The sequence below is a fragment of the Gymnoscopelus microlampas genome, assembly GCF_963454915.1.
Source record: "Gymnoscopelus microlampas genome assembly, chromosome: 23".
Lineage (NCBI taxonomy): Eukaryota > Metazoa > Chordata > Actinopteri > Myctophiformes > Myctophidae > Gymnoscopelus > Gymnoscopelus microlampas.
Window position 1 is genome coordinate 27759844 of NC_139960.1, and position 23367 is coordinate 27783210.

At 42.3% G+C, this 23367-nt stretch overlaps 1 protein-coding gene across 1 annotated transcript in view; it reads left to right on the plus strand.

The window, feature by feature from the left end:
* Positions 1–23367, plus strand: part of LOC311040288 (membrane-associated guanylate kinase, WW and PDZ domain-containing protein 2-like) — a 323523-nt gene that overhangs the window by 169338 nt on the left and 130818 nt on the right. The window contains exons 4-6 of the mRNA XM_084050480.1: positions 8907–9125; positions 15550–15763; positions 20643–20722. Of these exons, the coding sequence (XP_083906606.1) occupies positions 8907–9125; positions 15550–15763; positions 20643–20722 (513 nt within the window). The remainder of the gene's footprint in view (positions 1–8906; positions 9126–15549; positions 15764–20642; positions 20723–23367) is intronic.

The following is a 23367-nucleotide window of genomic DNA, read 5'->3' on the forward strand; positions in this document are numbered from 1 at the left end:
AAGATGAGTGTTAAAACATTTAAATTTACTGCTTTCTATAGTTTTAGCAATTTTCCCAATCTTTTTTACAGTGTTTTCACAGTGGGCGGGGGCATTCTGTCCGTTAGCTAAATATGTATTTTTTTAACACATTAACCCGGCGTTTTCTTTATTATTATTTACAGTAGCTCTTCTAGCCCCCAATAACTCACATCTGGCCATCTCAGACAGCCTGACCTTTTTTATTGTGTAAAAAAAGCATATTTAGCCACCGGACAGAATGCCCCCGCCCACTGTAAAAAATATCGCAAAAAATGCTAAAACTATAGAAAGCAGTAAATGGAAAAAAAATTACACTCATCATTTATTTGCTTTAATTACAAGCTAAAATATAAACCTTGGTTGTAAAAAACCAAAGTTGTCCTTTAAGGCAGTGGTTCCCAAACAGTGGGTCGTTTTTTTTTACTTCTTATTTAAAAATATCTATATTTCAAACTGTTTTCAATTCATTTTTTCATTTATTTTTTCACAATTATTCATACAAAATCTGAATTCCATCAAAAAATACATAAAAAAAACTTTATAAATAGTGAAAATAGCAGATCTACAAGCTCACAACGCGTCTGCTGTTTTCACTAGTTTGGGTCCCGGGGAGACATCAAATTTGTCTCTTGGGTCACGACCAAAAAAGTTTGGGCGCCACACTGGGATAGGGTTAGGTTTAGGCATATATAACCACGCCCACCCGGACGAAACACCAAAAAAAGAGGGAGTGTGAGGGAACTGTGTCATTTTTAGATTTGAGCTAAAAAGCATTATTTTACACTTTGGGCTTTTCAAAATTAGCAGATATACAAGCTCGTAGCGCGGCACCGAGTGCCGCGCTACGAGCTTGTAGATCTGCTATTTTTGAAAAATCGTGAAAATGTGTGCAAATCTTTGAAATATATATTTTTTTAAAGCGACCATTTTTAACTCAAATCTTTGCTTCTGGGGGTCCCTGGAACAAAATATTTTGATGGGGGTCGGCGGCCAAATACATATCATTTTGGGGGTCCTTGACATGAAAAAGATTGAGCAACACTGATATAGAAACATATGTTTTTCAGAAAACTGTTGAGATTTAGGAGACATGTAGAATCGGCTTCAGGTCTCAATGGGTTAAGTTAACACAGAACAGGATGTCAACAACAGGCACTCCTCTCCCTCCTCTCTCGGTGGACCATCATGCCATTCTGTTATTCTGTCTGCGTTTTTTGTTTATCCTCGGATCTGTTTTGTGTTTGCTGTTTTGATGTTGAGTTTAGGCATTCAGCTGCTGCCTCTCGTCCCCTAACCTGTCTGACAAAATGAGTGCCATGGTGGAATAAGTTCAAATCTTTGCAAGCGCACAAAAGCCCAAATAACAAGCCCCTGGCTGTCACCAAAATGTACAACACACTCTCATTTCTTGTCATTTTCATTTGCACAGACAGAATGTTTTTCTTCTTTTTTTTTTGTTACAAAATAGGAACCAGTGGGGGGAAAGATTATTACAGTCAGTAACTAAACAACTTGAAAACATGTTTTTCCTTTTTTAATATTAACCCATTGAGACCTGAAGCCGATTCTACATGTCTCCTAAATCCCAACAGTTTTCTGAAAAACGTATGTTTCTATATCAGTGGTGCTCAATCTTTTTCATGTCAAGGACCCCCAAAATTATATGTATTTGGCTGCGGACCCCCATCAAAATATATTGATCCAGGGACCCCCAGAAGCAAAGATTTGAGTTAAAAATGTTCGCTTTAAAAATATATATATTCAAAGATTTGCAGACATTTTCACGAATTTTCAAAAATAGCAGATCTACAAGCTCGTAGCGCGGCACTCGGTGCCGCGCTATGAGCTTGTATATCTGCTATTTTTGAATAGCCCAAAGTGTAAAATAATGCTTTTTAGCTCAAATCAAAAAATGACACAGTTCCAGGTCTTAATGGGTTAAATTGAAAAGTAGTTGTGCTCATTGCTTTGTTGACGTCTTTTCTCTCACTGGGGAGTTATGTGCTTTAGAGCACCGAAGTCTGACGTCACTGCCAGTAGAGGGCGCTGTTCCAGGGGTCGTGGCTTTATTTTTTGTGTTGAAATCCCCATTTGGGAATCTTAGATCACGTCATATAAGAACTGTGTTCCAAACATAAACACACCACCCTGGCGTTTCTGTCAGGGGGGGTGGCTCTGCATGGTTTATGATATTCATTCATATTTGATACAGCCTGTTTCTGGCGAAAATGGAATGAATTCTGCCTTAAAAGTCTTAAGAACTACTACTTCCGGGTTTGAAATCACTGTCCCCACAGCAGCCGCGTTCATGGGAAATGTAGTCTTTGGGTTGTTTGACTCGTTTCTAGTGTTTATATTGTGTTACTCTTTGGGTAAATGTGTACATTTACACCTTCAGTCGATGCTTCATATCCATATGAGTAAAAACGCCAGGGTGGTGTGTTTATTTTTGGAACACAGTTCTTATATGAAGCAATCTAAGATTCCCCAATGAGGATATCAATACAAAAAGTAAAGCCATGAAGCTACGGAATGCGCCCTCTACTGGCAGTGACGTCAGGACTTCGGTGCTCTATAGGTGCTATAGGGCAGTGGTTCTGAACGTGAGGTTCGGGGGTTCTTGAAGGGGTACCAGAGGATCTAAATCAGGGTTCTACGACAGGGGGTTCGGGACCCCTAGGGTAGGGGGTCCTCAGAGTTACTACAGGGGGTCCGCCAAATCTTTGTGTGATATGATTATTTTTTTTACCTTAACCACTTGAACCCTTGTATCCCTTTTCTGAGGAGAACTTTAGCCAAAAATAGCAGATCTACAAGCTCACAACGCCTCGCGCTGCGAGGCGTTGTGGGCTTGTAGATCTGCTATTTTTGGCAAAGAGGCGTAGGTGAAGAGGGAAAAAAGAGCAGACCACGTAAACAAAAAAAGTTTAATCTGAGACACAATTTTATACAATATAGAGGGGGTCCCTGCTTTATCTCTCTCTCAGCTAGGGGGTCCTTGGCCTGAAAACATTGAAGACCCCTGATCTAAATGATTGTTTTTTATTAGCAAAATGGACCATTACAGGTCTGTGGCCTTGAACCAAGGCTGACACAGAGATTATTATTATTTCATTTTGTAATCAATGTTGACATTAAATAACCACTGCAATTTAATGCCTGTACTTTCCCCTACATGTGCTACTAATACAGAATATCAAGTGCTTACCCTAAAGCCTTGGAAGTTACCCGACCGTAAGGTCCCTTTGTGTTCCGTATTATTCCTCCGTATTGTTCAATAAAGAGGTGTTTTAATCCCATCTATTCATGCCTGAATGTCAAATGTATTTCCACATTTCCATCGAGTATAATACCGGCTTTCACCTGCTTCAACAGTGCCACTATACACTCATTACTTCCGGCACAGACGGGATTAAAACACCTCTTTATTAATATGGACAAATACGGAACACAAATGGCCCATACCTGGCTTTCTTTATCTGTCTCTGCTCAATGGACACAGCAGTTAACCCATTGAGACCTGGAACTGTGTCATTTTTAGATTTGAGCAAAAAAAACATTATTTTACACTTTGGGCTATTCAAAAATAGCAGATATACAAGCTCATAGCGCGGCACCGAGTGCCGCGCTATGAGCTTGTAGATCTGCTATTTTTGAAAAATCATGAAAATGTGTGCAAATCTTTGAAATATATATAGAGAACATTTTTAACTCAAATCTTTGTTTCTGGGGGGTCCCTGTAACACCATATTTTGATGGTGGTCTGCGGCCAAATACATATAATTTTGGGGGTTCTTGACATGAAAAGGTTTGAGCACCACTGATATAGAAACATACGTTTTTCAGAATACTGTTGAGATTTAGGAGACATGTAGAATCGGCTTCAGGTCTCAATGGGTTAACAGTCGTATCCATGGAGCTCCGACACAAGGACACACGGGGACGCACGTCTTGTGCTTTAATGTGTGGTTTGAACGAAGAAGAATGTAGCTGAAAATGAGCGAGTGATTTATTAAGTTGATATGTCAAGATAACATGGATTTGTTTGCTGCTAGATGGCCCCACACTTTACATTTTCCACAGCAGAAAATGGTTTGCTTCTCCTCCAGTCTGTTATCTAAACTAGACCATACCCGGTGAAGGGTGCAGACGAAAGTCGTTGCAAACGTGGGGTTAATGCACGTCCTGTCGCGCGGTTTCTCCCCCGCGCGCGTCCCGTCGCGGCAAGAGCCATATGAAATCCGTTTTATTTTTTTCCCAAATTCTGTTTTTTCCATTTTAATATTTCTGAATTCTGTATTTTGCTTTTTATGCTCATTTTTACCATAAAAAAAGGGTCTGGTAAGTGGAAATGAATAAATGTTCAAGATATAACAGTCCATACATGTCTCTGAAAGAAATCTACACAATTCCAAATCTTTAATATTTGCAAATTATATGCAAACATAGAACAGTATATAAGTACATTAAATAGCACCAATATAGGCTTGCTATTTTAATATAGCAAAATATAAATATAAAAACGGATATATAAATACTATGTTGTTATAGTTATATATATATATATATATATATATATATATATATATATATATATATATATATATATATATATATATATATATATATAAAAATTGCTATATAAAATAGCAAAATAGGCTTGCTATTTTCTGATGCCCTGCAGCAGGCTTGAGTATATTTTTTGATGGCATTTTACACCACTAACAACATTAATCAGAGAATCACACGTCTTTGTCACAACTCGTGTTTTGTCTTTTTGTAGTTTTATTTTTAACCAACACAGTACAAAGTACTGGACACACAGATGACACACAGGTCATAGATGACACAGGTCATAAACCTGGAAATACAGGAACATAAACATTGTATTACCATATATTCATAGCATATATGATTCACAATTAAACAGCAGGTAATGTAGCACAGTCTATCACAGTAGAACCGAAATAGCAGAAAATGACTACAATACCCATGAGGCATTCTGAACCATGAGCCAACAACGCGTCGCCCCAGCTACCATTAAGTTACAGTGTCCAAGTAGTTACAATACACAAAATACACCAAAATAGTACTTTTCAATGGACTACTTGGGTAGCACTGATAATATTAACCACAGTAAGGTTCATAAAGTTTGTTGATGAAATGTTTACATTGTTGATTAAGTCACGATGACGACGTTAGCATTAGCGTTAGCCGCATGCTAGCGCCAAACGTCCGTTAGCTTAGCATCACGCTAACGGCTCATATTAAGTTGGTTTGCTAAACATCCGTGCGGTTTAGAATCTACCATTAGTTTTGGGATACGATGTATACAAAAGGGTAAACAGCGGAGCCTTGGCGGACGTTCGCCCGATCCTGGAAGAGAACGACATAGAACCGTTCTTTACGGAGCTAATGTGCATCGTGTGTGGGGAAACAAATCTGGAGTGTTTACTTTCCACAGCAGAGAGTGGGCGGGGTCTATGGTGTAGCGTCGGCGTCGGTGTTGCCATGTCCGCCGATTGTAAGCGCTTTAGGGCCAATGTTGGTGTTATAGGGTTCGTTTGGTTTGGCCTCGTTTTCATAGACCTCGCTGCTTGTTTCTCTCGCGAAACCTGGCACACAACGACGCATGCGCAGTTTGATCAAGAGTCCACCCTACCACCAACCACCTACCACCAACCACCAACCACCACCGTGAGCTTACTAGAATTATAATAGGATACCAATGGTTGAACAGCCACACCCAGCCTAATAGCCTAAATTTGAATTGAATGCACTGTCAGAGTTTTATATATTGGGACACTATTATTTTACCGATTAATGAACTGTATGGATTATAGCGACCTACTGAACATATGCTGTGCCTTGACACACCTGCAGGCGCACTAAAGCATTGGTTCTCAAAGTGAGGGGTCCTTGAGGGGGTTCCAGGGGGTCCCCAGCTAAATGATAGATAGTTAGGAACCAAATGGACCCTTATGGGTCTGTAACTCAGAGAGTGTACACATTTGTACACTCTCAGAGTTAAATTGAGATTGATTTTGCAATATAGATTGGGGTCCCAAAGATAGAAATGCCATCAAATGGGGTCCGTAGCCTAATGCATGTCAAACTGGGGGTCCTTGAAATGAAAATGGGTGAGAAGCACAGCTAGAAATGTTAAAATATCTTCTTATGGGGGTCCCTAGTGTATCTTTTCAAATCGGGGGTCCGTGGGCTAATAAGTGTAAATTTGGGGGTCCTTGACATGAAAAAGTTTGAGAACCACTGCACTAAAGAACGCAACAGTACACACAGATAACACGCTCAAACAACAACTATAAGACCTCACGGCGGCACGGCAACATAATTAAATTCACAAACTGTAACCTAGTTTCAACCATGAGTATTCCACCGACGTAAAACAAACGACACATCAGCGTGTTTAACCCATTAAGACCTGAGGCCGCGTCTAAAAAAAGTTCTAAATCCTAAAAAAAAAATATAAAAAAAATATTTTCACGATTTTTCAAAAAATAGCAGATCTACAAGCTCGTAGCGCGGCACTCGGTGCCGCGCTATGAGCTTGTATATCTGCTATTTTTGAATAGCCAAAGACATCTAAAGTGACACAGATGCGTTCCAGGTATCAATGGGTTAAGCACCGGATCCAATCTAAATACCAAGTGCGCCTAGCTAGCTGAAGCACAGCTTCTCTTATTGAAGGGAATGGTAATAGACACTCTGATTGGTTAAATTAATGTAACGCCCTCAACACGCCCAAAACTAATTCAGAGCCTTAACTCCACCCGGTAGCGCTGTGCGCTCTGTTTACGCTCAAATAATGCGACCCCTTTTAACCCATTGATACCTGGAACGCATCTGTGTCACTTTAGATGTCTTTGGCTATTCAAAAATAGCAGATATACAAGCTCATAGCGCGGCACCGAGTGCCGCGCTACGAGCTTGTAGATCTGCTATTTTTGAAAAATCGTGAAAATATATGTTTTATATTTTTTCCCCTTTTTTTTTTTAGGATTTAGAACTTTTTTTAGACGCGGCCTCAGGTCTTAATGGGCTAACAGCACCCACAATTTGCACTCGGTCTCTGCGCCTCGAACCATGCATTGCCAACAAAGGGCCCTCAGAGTTAAATTGGGGTTGGGATAGAGGAGATAAACATTAGGGATGTTCGATATTGACTTTTTTACCGATAACCGATATACCGATATTGTCCAACTCCTAATTTCCGATACCGATATCAACCGATACCGATAAATGCGGGCTTTTTCACCAAAAGTCAACTAATTGTCAGGTAACAACATCAAATATATACTAAAATAAAAGATCTATAATATCAATATAATATCTAATAAATCTAATCTGTTAGGTTTTCAATAAAGTGAGTCCTGGGACTCACTGGTTGCCATTTGAATGAGTCCCACTAATCTTAGATTAGATGTTGGCCTATTTGACAGTGCAGAGGCATAATTGCTCTGATGCCTATAACATTAACGAGCGTCAACGAGCGTCAGCTGGACCCAGACACACACACACCTGCCCTCTACAGTGCTCTAATTTGAGAGTGATTGGCTTTCTCTGCAAAAGCCCTTGAATATGATGGAATATGATTAACGATTACTGTGATTATGGTAAGCTCACATTTCATACAGTAAGAACTCCTGTAACTTATTTAAAATAAAATAAATAAATAAATAAAAGTTTCAAAAAACGATATTTTCCGATATTATTTTTTTATGCTGATATCGGCCCGATACTATCGGGAGGCCGATAGTATCGGGCATCCCTAATAAACATATCAAATGGGGATCCATGGCCTAATGCTTGTCAAACTGGGGATCCTTGAAGTTAAAAAGGTTGAGAAATTACTGCTGTAGAATTCTGTGGCCAAAGGCTACGTATACATAGCCTGGTAAACCCTCCCTCCGGAAATCTCATTTCCATTTGATTTCAGGAAGGAGTCTGGTCTGAAACGCCTTTCTCCAATAATCGCTCTGCTCGCCGAGCCGACGAGCCTATCAGCGTCGTCGCTCATTGTTCTGTGATTGACAGCGACAGTTGGCCAATCAGGTGGCGAGTTCGAGTGAGCCTGAATGAACCCGAGTGCAGCCTGAGAGCCGCCGACAAAAGACGAACGGCAGCCATTGTTGTTGTCCGAGTGCCGTCACTTCTTAGTTTCGTTCTTAAAACGGTCTCAAACTTCTTTTTTGAGGCACGGAATTTACTATTAACATATCGTTTGGATAGAATTTAGTTGTTTAACTTCATATATGTGGTCAATTAATCATGACAGAGCCTATTTAAAAATATAAATTTAGAGAACCGGCAGGGGCGGGGAGTGACACGCATGTATCCCAATAAGGCAACCTATTTTGGGCATGGCCGTCCCAAAAGTCCCGTTGCGTCACATAGTCTGGAGCTCGTCAAAATGAACTGCTGATTGGCTGAAGGGGAAAAACGATCATTGGTTGAAGGGGTTGTCAGTCAACGGTATTACTCCCGCCCAACTCCAGCCCACAGCCAATATTGCAGAAAGGCGTTTCAGACCAGACTCCTTCCTGAAATCAAATGGAAATGAGATTTCCGGAGGGAGGGTTTACCAGGCTAACGTATACAAAATGCAAGCTTGTGTCATGTTAAACATGCAACATGCAAATGTGTCTCACTCTCTCTCTCCTCTGCTTGCTCTCTCTCTCTCTCTCTCTCTCTCTCTCTCTCTCTCTCTCTCTCTCTCTCTCTCTCTCTCTCTCGTTTGTGTATTTTCGTCACACACACACACACACGTGTGACCTACCTCCACGTATGCGCGTGTACACGCGTTTTGTGCACACACACACGTGCACGTGGTCACGTGGTTTGCTTCCATCTCCCCTGGTTTACAGATAACTACTACGGCACGCCCAAGCCACCCGCCGAGCCCTGCAGCGCCCTGCTGAATGTAACGGACCAGCTGCTGCCCGGCGCCAGACCCAGCTCCGAGGGCAAGAGGAGACGCAACAAGTCGGTCAGCAACATGGAGAAGGCCAGCGTCGAGCCTCCCGAGGAAGAGGAGGAGGAGAGGCCCGTCGTGGTCAACGGCAACGGCGTGGCCGTCACCCCAGGTGAGCCCCCTCGCCCCCTCGTCTCCACAGACAAGACGTAGGACACAGTGAACACGTTGAAGGACTTTTTTTTCTCCCGATGTATTTTGTCACTGGCGTTGAGTTTAGAGCAGGGGTCTTCAACGTTTTCAGGCCAAGGACGCCCCTAGCTGAGAGAGAGATGAAGCAGGGACCCCCTACTCTATATTGTGTACAATTGTGTTTCAGATTAAAGTCTTTGCCGAAAATAGCCGATCTACAAGCTCTCAACGCCTCGCGCTGCGAGGCGTTGAGAGCTTGTAGATCGGCTATTTTCGGCTAATGTTCCCCTCAGAAAAGGAATTCTAGGGTTCAAGACAAGTGGTTCATGTCAAAAAACTCAATCCTATCACACAAAGATTTGGCCGACCCCCTATAGTAGCTCTGAGGACCCCCTAGGGGTCCCGGACCCCCTGTTGAAGACCCCTGGTTTAGACAATCAGCTGCTGCCCCTATCCTGGGTGACAAATGACTGCCATGGAGGATTTAAGTTTTTAGTCTTTAGATATACATTAATTCATTAAGACCTTGGGCCGATTCCACAAATGCCTTCTAAACCAGTAGTTCTCAAACTTAAAAACTAAAAATCTTTTGAATCGTTTGAATCGTCCATCATGTCATATTGAATTTTCTCCATATGTAATATACAGGTAAGTTCAGATAACCAAGTCTCAAAGTGAGGCACAACATCTGATTTTGAGTCTTAGAATCTTTTTTTTCTAAATTACTATTCCATACATGTACATTGTTGTGCTTTGTACAGAGACATCATGATTTGATGCTTTCCCGGTTTTAATGGCTTAACACTAACATTACAGAGCAGAGCAAGAGCATCGCAAGCACACATGAAGACAAAATAGCAAGCCCCTGTCACCACCAGAAGAAAAACAAAAGAAAAAGATGGTCACACACACTTTCTTCTCTCGTTTTTCTTTTGCACAAACAAGTCGCTGACTGTCACTGCTACAGCTCCTACAGTTGGTCCTAGGGAGAGAGCACAGGAAACCATGTCTCCTCCCTGATACATGCGGTGTCAAGGCCACTTGTTTCCACCTGACAGCGTGTAGTTTCACTGGGAGGATGTAATACATGCAGACGAACAAGCTATTCCTCCCACTTCCACACCCCAGTGAACAGCTAAGCTAGGCACCCTGACCAACCTGTAGCTGTTGTTGCCATTGCCGCGTCAGAGATCGCCCTCCCTTTCTGCCCTCCCTCCTGCGAACACGGCCAATGTTTTGTCGGAACGCCTAGTCGGATGCACCGCTGAGAATTCAAACCCCTCTGCATGCATGGTGGTGGGCAGGAACTTTTTACGCCTGTGCCAAGGGACCTGTACTTTTACACTCTCAAGAGTTAAATTAATACCTTTTTGTTTTCTGAGACTATGTTTTCACTCCTGTCCGTCCGTCCGTCCGTCTGTGAGCAGTCACCCTTGGAGCAATTGACATGAAACTTTGCACCACGCCCCCACTCCCAGCAGGCCAAATTTCCATGTTTTGGCTTATAACTCAGAGGTTTTGCATTAAAAGAATGTAATTCCCTGGATTCCTTGGATTATGACACGTCTATTTTTGACAAGATTTTCAGCCATTTTGCTTTTCTTGTTTTCTTTTTGCTATTACTGCTACGGATTTTGTCCAAACCTCACACAAATCGGTACGCAAATCTCTGTGGTCACAAGATCAAGATGTATCGGTCAGATTGGTCACATTCCATTACAATCAGCTATGATTGGCTTTCAAAGTGGCACGATTTGTCATACTCCATTCCGATTGGCTATGACCGACTTCATACTCCAAAGGTTGCGGGCCCAGGGTAGGCAACCCAGCCTGGCGGAGACCTGCGCGCAGAGGAGTGCACTTTTAGTTTTTATTGTGTAGATCACCGTGTCCTCTTTATGCAAGGTCACACACACTCCCATCTACAAAAAAGTCCACAGTCCTTTACTAAGTCACAGTAGTCTCCCATAGCGCGGCTACCTAGCAACAGCGGTTGGTCTTTTTTTAAATGAATTTATGGCAGCTTAACACCTTTGAGTTATTGCATAGCTCTGACCGGGCATGGAAGTGTGTTGTAAGACTACACTAATCGCATGATGTGGACAGCATGAATAATCGCTGACTGCTGTTAGTGCAAATTATATGGTACAGTATCATGAATTTAATGCAGGATTATTCACGTTTTTCCGCACGTGTCATGCGACGTTAGGTCTAGTCATCATTACACTGTCCCATCCCAGATGGCATGAAGAGATACCGTATAGGGATATACTGTATTGCACTTACCTGGAGAGCATACCTTATTAACCCTTCCAGACCGGTAAAGAATCTTGTGTCTTTTTTAGGTTTCTTAAATAGTGAAAATTTGAGCAAATAATATACATTTTTCAAAGCAAACATTTGTAACTCAAATCTTTGTTTCTGGGGGGATTCTACAAATGTCTTCTAAATCCTAACAGTTTTTTGAAAGAAGAAATGATGTTGCTATAATCAGTGGTTCTCAAACGTTTTCATGTCAAGGGCCCCCAAAATTATAGGAATTTTGGCCGCCATCTCAAAATATTTTGTTCCAGGGACCCCCAGGGATCGCTATGGAAAAATAGATATTCAAAGATTTGCACACATTTTCACGACTTTTCAAAAAAAAATAGCAGATCTACAAGCTCATAGCGCGGCACTCGGTGCCGCGCTATGAGCTTGTAGATCTGCTATTTTTGAATGGCCAAAGAAATCTTAAAATGACACAGATGCGTTCTCTGTCTGAATTGGCTAAAAACGAACAGTTCCAGTTGGGTCACTTCACAGGTAAACTAACTAGTTTACCTGAGTGAAATGTGTGTATTTGTCATACTTTCCCAGACCTGTCAGCTCCCATGCACCCACAGTCCACACCAACCAAGTTCAGCGTTCATTGGCTGCCATTTGTCATGCTACAGAACATTCACATGCAACACCGACATATCTTTATACATTTCAGCGCTTTATTATTATTACCTTTCAACATTCCAGAACAAGATTCTGAATGAGACAAATGTGAAGGTATCTCATGTATGTATTCAATACAAATATTATTATTCCCTAAGCACATTCATAGTGCCGCGCTACAAGCTTGTAGATCTGCTATTTTTGTGTGCAAATCTTTGAATATATATTGTTTTAAAGCAAACATTTTTAACTAAAATCTTTGCTTCTAGGGGTCCCTGGAAAAAATATTTTGAGATGGGGGTCCTCGACCAAATACATATACATTTTGGGGTCCTTGACATGAAAATGTTTGAGTACCACTGACATAGAAACATACGTTTTTTCAAAAAACAGCACGCACGCACGCACACACGCACGCACGCACACACACACACACACACACACACACACACACACACACACACACACACACACACACACACACACACACACACACACACACACACACACAGTCCCTTAGTGAATGATATGGAGTGATGAGGAGGTGATTCAAAAAGGCATTAGATTTGTATTCATCCACATCCTAACTCTCGCCAGTAAAGTAGTCACCAGAACTGCATGACAATTTGTGTGGATCCATTTCTTTACCCTCATCAACTTCAATTCAATTTGTCTTAAGCCATTCCAGGTGGCGGCTTTTTGATAAGGAAGTGCCATAGAAGATAAGGTTTTTGAGCTTAAAGAAGTAGTTCATCCAAAAGATTACTTATTTTCTATCAATTACACACTCCATGAAGCATTGAATTTGAGATCTTTTTGTTTTTGTCGCATTCCTAAGCCAATAATTTGATTGCCGGCGGAAAGATGCTAATATATCCAGTAGGAGACACAAAGGAGTCTCTTTGAGTCTCCTACCGGAAATACACCCGGTCATCAATTATTGGCTCAGGAATGCGTCAAAAACATAAACGTTTTCATGAATCCAAGGCTTAAGTACAAGCATATACTTAGAACTACATGTGTACATTTAGATACCATTGGAACGATTTGTATTAAAAACGTTTCAATCAAAATCAATGATGCCATTAACAACATTAACGAGCGTCAACGAGCGTCAGCTGTACACAGACAAACACACCTGCCCTCTGCAGTGCTCTAATTTGAAAGTGAGTGGTCTGTCTCATTTCTCTGCAAAAGCCCTTGAATATGATGGAATATGATTAAGGATTACTGTGACTATGGTAAGCTCACATTTCGTATCACAAAAAAAAAAAACTAAATGTATTTATTCTTTTTAACTCATTCACTGCCAGAATTATTTCTGGCCGCGTTTGAACACTGCCAAGATTTTTCATTGAAAAAAAAAAAGTACTCAGGAGCCGAGATACAGAATTTTCAAGTTTTAAGTTAACAAGGAAGTGGATGGGAGTCTATATCTTCGAAAAATCATATCTCCTTGGTCTTTGGGTCAAAAAAAGTAAAAAAAAAGTAAAAAAATAAATAAAAAAAATAATATATATATTTATTTATTTTTATTTTTTAAAAAGTCGTTTTAGTCGTTCTAGACAGGGAATGAGTTAATAAAAAAGAATAATTATAATCTGAATTATTTCGCGGACCCCACTTTGAGAACCGTGGCTGTAAACTACTTCAGGTGCTGTTGATGCCATAACGTTTTGCTCTTGATGTTTGTGGCGGCCGAGGCGGGCGATTTCCCAGAGTTGACTCGTTGAAAAGCCCTGACAGGCGCGTGCTGCCATCGGGCTGCACCTCCTGCTGCGTTGTGGAGCTGTGGAGGGAGGGCTTGCTGTGCTTCAGCTATAGCCTAGGCAGGGAGTTTGCTCTGGCCATCAATGGCCAGATTGCGGGGCTGACCACAGGAGCTGAAGAGGGGAAATCAATAGAGCACACACTTACCTTCGTCTACCTCTCTGAATCTCCCGGTTCCCAGTCTCCATTAACCCTTTAAGACCGGGAAGCACCCGTGTCATTTTTTTAGATTTCTTTGGGCTATTCAAAAATAGCAGATCTACAAGCTCATAGCGCGGCACCGAGTGCCGCGCTATGAGCTTGTAGATCTGCTATTTTTGAAAAATCGTGAAAATATGTGCAAATCTTTGAATATATATATATTTTTTAAACTGACATTTTTAACTCAAATTTTTGCTTCTTGGTGGGGGGGGGGGGGTCCCTGGAACAAAACATTTTGAGATGGGGGTCCGTGGCCAAATACATATAATTTTGGTGGTCCTCGACATGAAAACGATTGAGAACCACTGACATAGAAACATAGGTTTTTCAGAAAACTGTTTTTTAACGATTTAGAAGACATTTTTAGAATCGGCTTCAGGTCTCGATGGGTTAAATATTTCCCCCTCGTTTTCCCTCTCCCAGCCTCCAGCGGTTCCTCTCTAGGAGACACACACACACACACACACACACACACACACACACACACACACACACACACACACACACACACACACACACACACACACACACACACACACACACACACACACACACACACACACAGAGGGACACACCATCTCTCGACCACAACACAGGGGACACAAACTAGGGCACACCAGGCTAGCTTCTCTCCATCTGTATATTCTTGCCTTTGCTTTCTCTCTCTTTGTTTTTCCTTTATTCAATCATACTCTCTCTCTCATCCCCTTCATCCCCTATATTTTCTCTGTCCCCCGTGTCATTACTTTTCTCCACCTATTCCCTAATCTATATCCTTCTCTTTTTTCTCTTCTGGTCCCACCTCTGGTCCCCTGACAGCCAATCAGTCAGCTCCCTATATTATAGTCTCCTACCCTTCCTCCTCTCTGACTTCTACCTCTCCGTTCTTCACCTCCGTTCCCCTCTCTCTCTCATTCGTCTCATCCCCTCTTCTTCTTCCTGAGTGATAATGTCAGCCTTGACTCCAGCGGTGGAAAGTAACTAAGTACATTTACTCAAGTACTGTACGATTTTTTGTTATTTGTACTTTACTTGAGTATTTCCAATTTCCAATACTTTTACTTCTACTACACTACATCTCGGAGGCACATATTGTGCTTTTACTCCACTACAATTATTTGAAAACTTGAGTTACTAGTTACTTTGCAGATATAAATTATTTCATTATAAAACATACATTAACCACTTTAGCCTCATTTTATACATAGGCTATTTGAAAATAGCCGATCTACAAGCTCACAACGCGTCGCATCGCGACGCGTTGTGAGCTTGTAGATCTGCTATTTTCAAACATTTTAGTACTTTTACTTTTGGTTCTTTAAGTACATTTTGATGCCAATACGTTTTGTACTTTTTTTTTAAAGTAAATTTAGAATTCTAGACTTTTACTTGTAACAGAGTACTTCTACATTGCAGCATTGATACTTTTACTTAAGTAGAAAATCTGAGTACTTTTTCCACCACTGGCCGTGACTCATCCGCCAACCCCCTCACGCCCTCCTTTGCAGAGTCCAGCGAGCATGAAGACAAGAGCACGGACGCTTCGGGTGACGTCCCTGCACAGTGCGTGGCCCCGGCGGACGCGCCGCCCGAGGGCCCCAAAGAGGACGGACAGTCCCCTAAGCCGGAGGGCCCCAAACCGGAGGAGAACGACGACCTCGGACCCCTGCCGGATAACTGGGAGATGGCCTACACCGAGAAGGGAGAGGTGTACTTCATCGAGTGAGTGTCACGATACTCAAGTTTACTGCATCAAATCTTCTGTTAACCCATTAAGACCTGGAACTGTGTCATTTTTTGATTTGAGCTAAAAAGCATTATTTTACACTTTGGGCTATTCAAAAATAGCAGATCTACAAGCTCGTAGCACGGCACCGAGTGCCGCGCTACGAGCTTGTAGATCTGCTATTTTTGAAAATTCGTGAAAATATGTGCAAATCTTTGAATATATATATTTTTAAAGCGAATATTTTTAACTCAAATCTTTGCTTCTGGGGGGTCCCTGGAACAAAATATTTTGATGGGGGTCCGTGGCCAAATACATATAATTTTGGGGGTCCTTGACATGAAAAAGATTGAGCACCACTGATATAGAAACCTACGTTTTTCAGAAAACTGTCGAGATTTAGGAGACATGTAGAATCGGCTTCAGGTCTCAATGGGTTAAGTTATCCATTTGTTACTCGGAGAGTGTACAAATGTAACCAAGTGGACTTTACCGTGTAACCATGGAAATGTGCATTCACTTACTGTATATCCACAGATGCCCCCCTATATGCATTTAATATGAGTGTCTGTGCCGCATTTTGTCCTTGTACAATTAGCAGATTGTATGAAACAAACTAGCGTCTCACTGACAACCAGGCTTCGAGGATAACATTTGTTGTTGTCTGAAAAGACACCAAAGGAAACACTAGATTTCCTTTTTTTTGCCCTCAAACAATTCCCATTAGCGCTGGAGCAAAGGCGTAGCAATAATTCATGAAACTCGCTCTGAAAATTGGGATTACTGCTGTGTGTGTGTGCTCACACGTCCAGCACACAGCTGATTGTTGTGAGTTTAAAACGATTTTGAGGTCCCACAGAATGCATTGTTTTGGCGGTAGAGAAAGGAAGAAACCTTTAAAAGAAACTAGTAGAGAGAAAGAGAGAGAGAGACACACACACACACACACACACACACACACACACACACACACACACACACACACACACACACACACACACACACACACACACACACACGCACACACACACACACACACACACACACACACACACACACACACACACACACTGCAGCAGCAGCCTTGTAATGATTTCTCTGGGTATGTTGTTTCCTTGACTGGCACAAAGTTGGTGTTATACAAGCTCTGAGATTAAATTAATTGGAACGCTTTAGGTTTTTACTGCAGCAGTTAAACTGTGTATGTGAGACTTCATTAGAAGTGAATAACGGAGCTGTGTGTGTGTGTGTGTGTGTGTGTGTGTGTGTGTGTGTGTGTGTGTGTGTGTGTGTGTGTGTGTGTGTGTGTGTGTGTGTGTGTGTGTGTGTGTGTGTGTGTGTGTGTGTGTGTGTGTGTGTTATTAGTTGGTACGTGCACATGCCCAATCATTCACACCCTCCTCCCTGCAAAGAAACTATGAACCTGAACTTATAAAGAGATTATTCCTGTATTAACTACAGATCCCAGGAAGTCAGTTAATCATTAAAATGATTATGCTACCTCTCTAAATACGTCTGCATCTTAACCCATTGATACCTGGAACGCTTCTGTGTCACTTTAGATGTCTTTGGCTATTCAAAAATAGCAGATCTACAAGCTCATAGCGCGGCACCGAGTGCCGCGCTATGAGCTTGTAGATCTGCTATTTTTGAAAAATCGTGAAAATATTCTTTTTATATTTTTTTCCGAAAAACTGTTAGGATTTAGATTTTTTTTAAGAATCGCCTCAGGTCTTAATGGGTTAATGCCCCTCGCTAGCATCATAAACTTGCATCCGGGAAGTGATGCCAGGCTAAGAAATGAGACGATGCCTGGGCTATAGGTGTAGACTTATCATAGCTGTCAGACAGCCAGGCCCACGGTGTGTGTGTGTGAATTTGCCACAGAGGCGAGCTTTTTAATTGCGCCCCCCCTCCAGTGAAAGGGGGGAAGAAATCACCATATGTCTCCTCCTCCTCCCAAAACGAACCTGCCACATCCATCAAGCGTATTATGGAGCTAATGCGGTTAGCTTCAGTGAATCTGGAGGGTTTTTGATCATTTTACGTGGAGATTGAGAGTAAGGGCAAGTGGAGAGTGAAGTCATTGATGCCGGTTGCCAATGGGGTGCTTGCCTTTGATTGGCCTCCATGTGAGATCAATTCTTTCTTTCTTTTTTTGTGCTTTATTTCACATAAGATAGTGTAGAGCAGTGGTTTTCAACCCTGGGCCATTATTTATTCGGCATTTGAGCCACGATTGACCACCATTTGATGAGATTTAGACTCTCAGACCCCAAGACTTGGAATGTTTTGTTGTCGTTGGGTAAGATTTTGTCCACAATTCCATGCTGTGTTGATGTTGGTACCATAGGAGAGATAACAGGCAAACGTTGATCAAAAAAACTATTCTTCTACATTCTAGAATTGTGTAGACTTATTGTAAATTAAGTAATACAGATATTTAACAATAATTTAACTCTTGAGAGCGTAAAATGAAACCAAATGGACCCTTACGGGTCCATTTGGTTTCATTTTACGCTCGCAAGAGTTAAAGATCTAATAAGGGTCCATTTGGTTACCAACTCCCTTTAGCTGAGGACCACCTGGAACCCCCTCAAGGACCACTGGTGTAGAGACAGGAAACCAATTGGACAGAGAGAGGAGAGATGTGTTAGACAAGGCAGGGGGGCGTATTTGAACCCGGGTCCTTGTACTCACATATGTAGTGCACGGAGCATATATATGGTCAACGCGGTGACTGGCTGAGCCGACACGCGGCCATACGAGAAATCAGTTGATCAGCTATGCTAGTACCCAGTACCCACAATCCCCAGCGAGAGAGGCAGGCGGCATCGGTGGCGTGGAGGTAGAGGGAGAAGAAGGGAGGGTTGTGGAGGTAGAGGGAGAAGAAGGGAGGGTTGTGGAGGTAGAGGGAGAAGAAGGGAGGGTTGTGGACGGATGATGGTCTCAGAGTAAGGATGGAAAGAGAAAAGAGTGAGAGAGAAAATAGAGGGGCTTGGAAGAGAGACAGACATTGTGCAGGTGTGTGAGCATGTGATGGTGGTGTCACACCCCCGGTTGGGTGAGGGTAGTCTGTGTAACCCTTAGTACTTTCAAGTACAACCAGACATGTTTGTAATGATGGCAAGGCACGCAGATAGGCAAGTGTTAACTGTTTTATTCCCCCTCCCTCCCCCAGTGTCAGAATAAGGCAAAAACAAAAGGAGACCAGTCGTCTGTAACATAGAAAATAAAGAAACATTCAAAAACGTATAACTTCAAATAATCTAATGTAAATTCAACTCAAGTATTATAATAAAAATAAAATACAGCTAATGATTATAATGACTCCTGAGAAGCCGAAACCTCTCTCGGACAGCAGACTGCCTGAAAATGAACAGCTCACCCCTATATAGCCCCATGGCCCCTCCCACCAGAACGAACCAAATACTCAGGGGGATTTTTGATACTGTCACTTCTGTTCACGAGCTATAAACAGACACAAAATACATTAGGTACATTTCATTTAAGCTTGTAGGTCTTTGCTTTTCAATGTAACGTCCAGTGTAATGTCCAGTGTTCCTCTTCAATACCTTGAAAACCTCTTTTACAAAACAGATACAAAACCTTGTCCCCAGACAAGATGGCTTGGCCCAAATTGGCCCAATCAGTGGTTGCAGGTGTGTCTCCTGACAAACCTATAAATTGGCCTAAACCCCACCCTGACTCTTTTAGAATCCAGTCCAGAGCCATGGTGAGAGAGGGAATGATTTGTTTGTTAATGTCTGAATAAAGAACCTTAAACTTTGTATTTGGTGGTTTCTGTTTGTCCACGCAACCTAACAATTGTGCACCATTGATAGGCCATGTGTCAGAACAGTGACAGTGTGTGGTCACTAGACTGCCCTAGCGTGGCTCATATCTGGCATAGAGGGGCGGGTTTAACATCTCCGGAGAGAGAATGCGTGGGATCCCATTGGTTCACCGATCTGCCCGTCACCCCCGCCCCGCTCCACATGACAAATTGGAGCGACGCCTACTGCACTCTGGTTGGTTGAGGATGACTCCCACTTCCTATGCCCGGAACATCGACTCGCTGGTCCAGGCTTTTATTTTTTAGCAAAAATAAAACATAAAAGCCTGGAGATCGATTTTGTGTGTGTGTGTGTGTGTGTGTGTGTGTGTGTGTGTGTGTGTGTGAGTGAGAAAATGCGAGAGGTAGCGACAGAGATGAGAGCCAGATCTTACTCACCTCCTGTTACTGCAGACACTCTGTATGTCATCGCTCCCCTCCCTCCCTCCCTCCCTCCCTCCCTCCTGTTGGGGAATAGTACTGAACGGCGGCCATTGTGGCTCCGTCGCCTCCGATGAGTTGAGGAGATGGGTCAAGTTTCCTGGCACGATGCTGTATCTGATCTGACTCCAGATCTCTCTCTCTCTCTCTTTCACTCTCTCTGTCTCGTTCTCTCGCTCTCGCTCTCTCTCTCTCTCTCTCTCTCTCTCTCTCTCTCTCTCTCTCTCTCTCTCTCTCTCTCTGCCTGTGGATGTAGCTGCCAAGCCCACAGCTGTTCCCCTCCATCACTCCTCCTCTCTCACCCCACTATCTCTCTCTCTCTCTCTCTCTCTCTCTCTCTCTCTCTCTCCCCTTCTCCCTCTCCCCACCCGCTTGCTGCCAGCCCTGCTAATGAGAAAACAGTGAGCAAATTAAAAGTATTGATTGCCATTTGGTTGAAACTCACGCTCTTTTCTCTCTCTCAACACCTTCTTTTTTTTTTATGGGGTGGGCATGCGCAACAGCCTTACAGGGGGATGATAAAAAAAGAAACACTTTATCTCTCTCTCTCTTTTCATCTCACTCACTCACTCATCTCTCTGGCGTTCTGTCTTCAACAGCCACAACACCAAGACCACGTCGTGGCTGGACCCCAGGCTAGCCAAGAAGGCCAAGCCCCCCGAGGAATGCAAAGAGGACGGTGAGTACTGTCTGTCCCTCTTGTCTTGCGTCGTTCCTCACCCTGGTCCGCCGCCTTTGCTTTCCTATTTTGACCCGTTTCCACGTGCGTTCGCCTGTGTCGATGATAGTGAGTTGCATCCAAACATTGTCCTGTACTGTAAAGTGTTGATTTAACTCTCTCTTTGTATACTCTCAAATGGATCAATGAAAAGCGTGCACTACAGCTTTCCATGCCGTGTTCATTTTGTCAACCATGATGGAAGATGTTCGTCGACCACCTTTTTTCACTGACGAAAACGAAATAAAAAGTAATAAGCTATGATGACAAAAACTATGACTATATATATTGACAATTCCGTCAACAAATAAAAACTAGACTAAAATGTTAGGGAGTGACTAGAGGAGATGAGGTCCAGTAGAACTAAGACGAGTCATTTTATGTTTGGTTGCGCCCGGGTGATGCGCTCTGAAAATAGCAGATCTGATAGCTCACAGCGCTGCAACGCGTTGTGAGCTTGTAGATCGGCTATTTTCAGCATGCAACCAAGTGTAAAATCAGGCATTACGACGCCATCAAGGCCACAATACAGCTGTGTTGACAAAATCAACTGTAGATTTAGTCGAGTGAAACTAGACTAAAGAGCGAAAACATTTCGGACGACTGAAATATGACTAAAACTAAATGATTTTTTATTCAAAAGACTATGTCTAATACGAAATAAAAACTCAAAATCAACACTGTTTCCATGCTAACCCATTTAGACCTGGAACGCATCACTTTAGATTTATTTGGCTAATCAAAAATAGCAGATCTACAAGCTCATAGCGCGGCACCGAGTGCCGCGCTATGAGCTTGTAGATCTCCAGTGACTGAACCTCAGTCACTGGAGGCGTCATGTTCCCGTCTATCTAATGCCTTTTTGTGTGTGATATAGACCGGAGCCAATCAATGTGTCTGTGGGCTCCTCCTGACGTTGTGGATAATGCGTGGTTGAGAAAACAAAGGTCTAGACGGGCTTGGAGCTCTTTATTGTCAAAGGAGGGATCGTGGAGAGTAGTTCCGTCACTCCACTCACTCGCACACGCACACACGCACACACGCACGCACGCATGCACACACACACACACACACACACACACACACACACACACACACACACACACACACACACACACACACACACACACACACATAGGGGCTGTCACGATTAGAAATTTAAGTTGACGATTAATTGTCACTCAAATAATTGCGATTAACGACTAAAACTAAAAACTTAAACTTTATTAACTCTCTGTTTGGCTTTTAGGCTTCGTAATAAAAAAAATGCACACCTGGGGCAGATATGACAAATAACTGAAATATACAAAGAAATACATATTTAATCATTTTCAAAATAGTAGAAATAGTTGATCTACAAGCTTACAACGCGTTCGTGACGCGTTGTAAGCTTGTAGATCAACTATTTCTACTATTTTTGGAAAATGTTTGAAAATGTATGAACTTTTTTCAATATGGATACGATTATGACAATTATGCTAAATAATTGCGATTATCTCAAATAACACACACACGCATACACACACCCACGCGCACTCACACACTCGCACACGCAGTAGAAAAATCAAGATGGATGGATGTCACTGAAGTAAGTGTGTATGGTGGGTGTGTGCGCGAGTCTGAGATGGACAGGAACAACTGCTGGGAAATAAATAAATGACGTGCGTTGTTTGGCGCGCGTGTGTGTGTGCGCTTATGCAGTGTGTGCTGTTGTGTGTTGGTGTTTGTGCTTGGTCAGGGGCCAGGTGGGTGGGTTTATTTGTGTCTGTATTCCCCGGTAAACAATCCACCCTGCAGCAATACGGTGCCTCTAAAAGTAGTTTAGGAACAGTGAACGCATTGCATACAGACATAGGCGTACGCCCGCACACATGCCGAGGGAGTGGGTCAGGTCTGGGTCACATAAGATTTCCGAAATCGTTGTCCACGTATTGTTTTCAGTGGTGGGAAAAGTACTCAAATGTTTTAAGTACCAATACTGTAATGTAGAAATACTCTGTTACAAGGAAAAGTCTGGAGTGCAAGATTTACTTGAGTAAAAGTACAAAAGTATTGGTATCAAAATGTACTTAAAGTACCAAATGTAGAAAGTACTCATTGTGCAGATTGTTTTATACAATGAAAGTTTTCAAATGTATAAAATATATAAAAATGTTTTGAAAATCAGATCTACAAGCAGAACTACAAGTAGAGTAGAAGTAAAAGTATTGAAACTTGGAAATGCTCCAGTAAAGTACAAATACCTCAAAATTGTACTTAAGTACAGTACTTAAGTAAATGTACTTAGTTACTTTACACCACTGATTGTTTTAAGTCGCTTTTAAGCTGCTTTGTTCGGCTACGAGTACGAGGAGTTTCAGACGATGACCAGGAACACTTTACTGTATATCTGAGTTGTCCTAACGTGGTGAAACCACACACAATTGGCAGCTATAAGTCAGGTTATGGTAAACAGAAACATGCAAGCATTATTTGGTCCGTATGGAGGCTTATAGAAGAAAGCGCGGCTTGCTCTGAAAAAAGGCCCAAAGCTTTTTGCAGCACGCTTTGCATTAAACAAGAGCGAGGGCTTCCTTTTCGACTCATCGCGCCTTTAATCCTCTGAA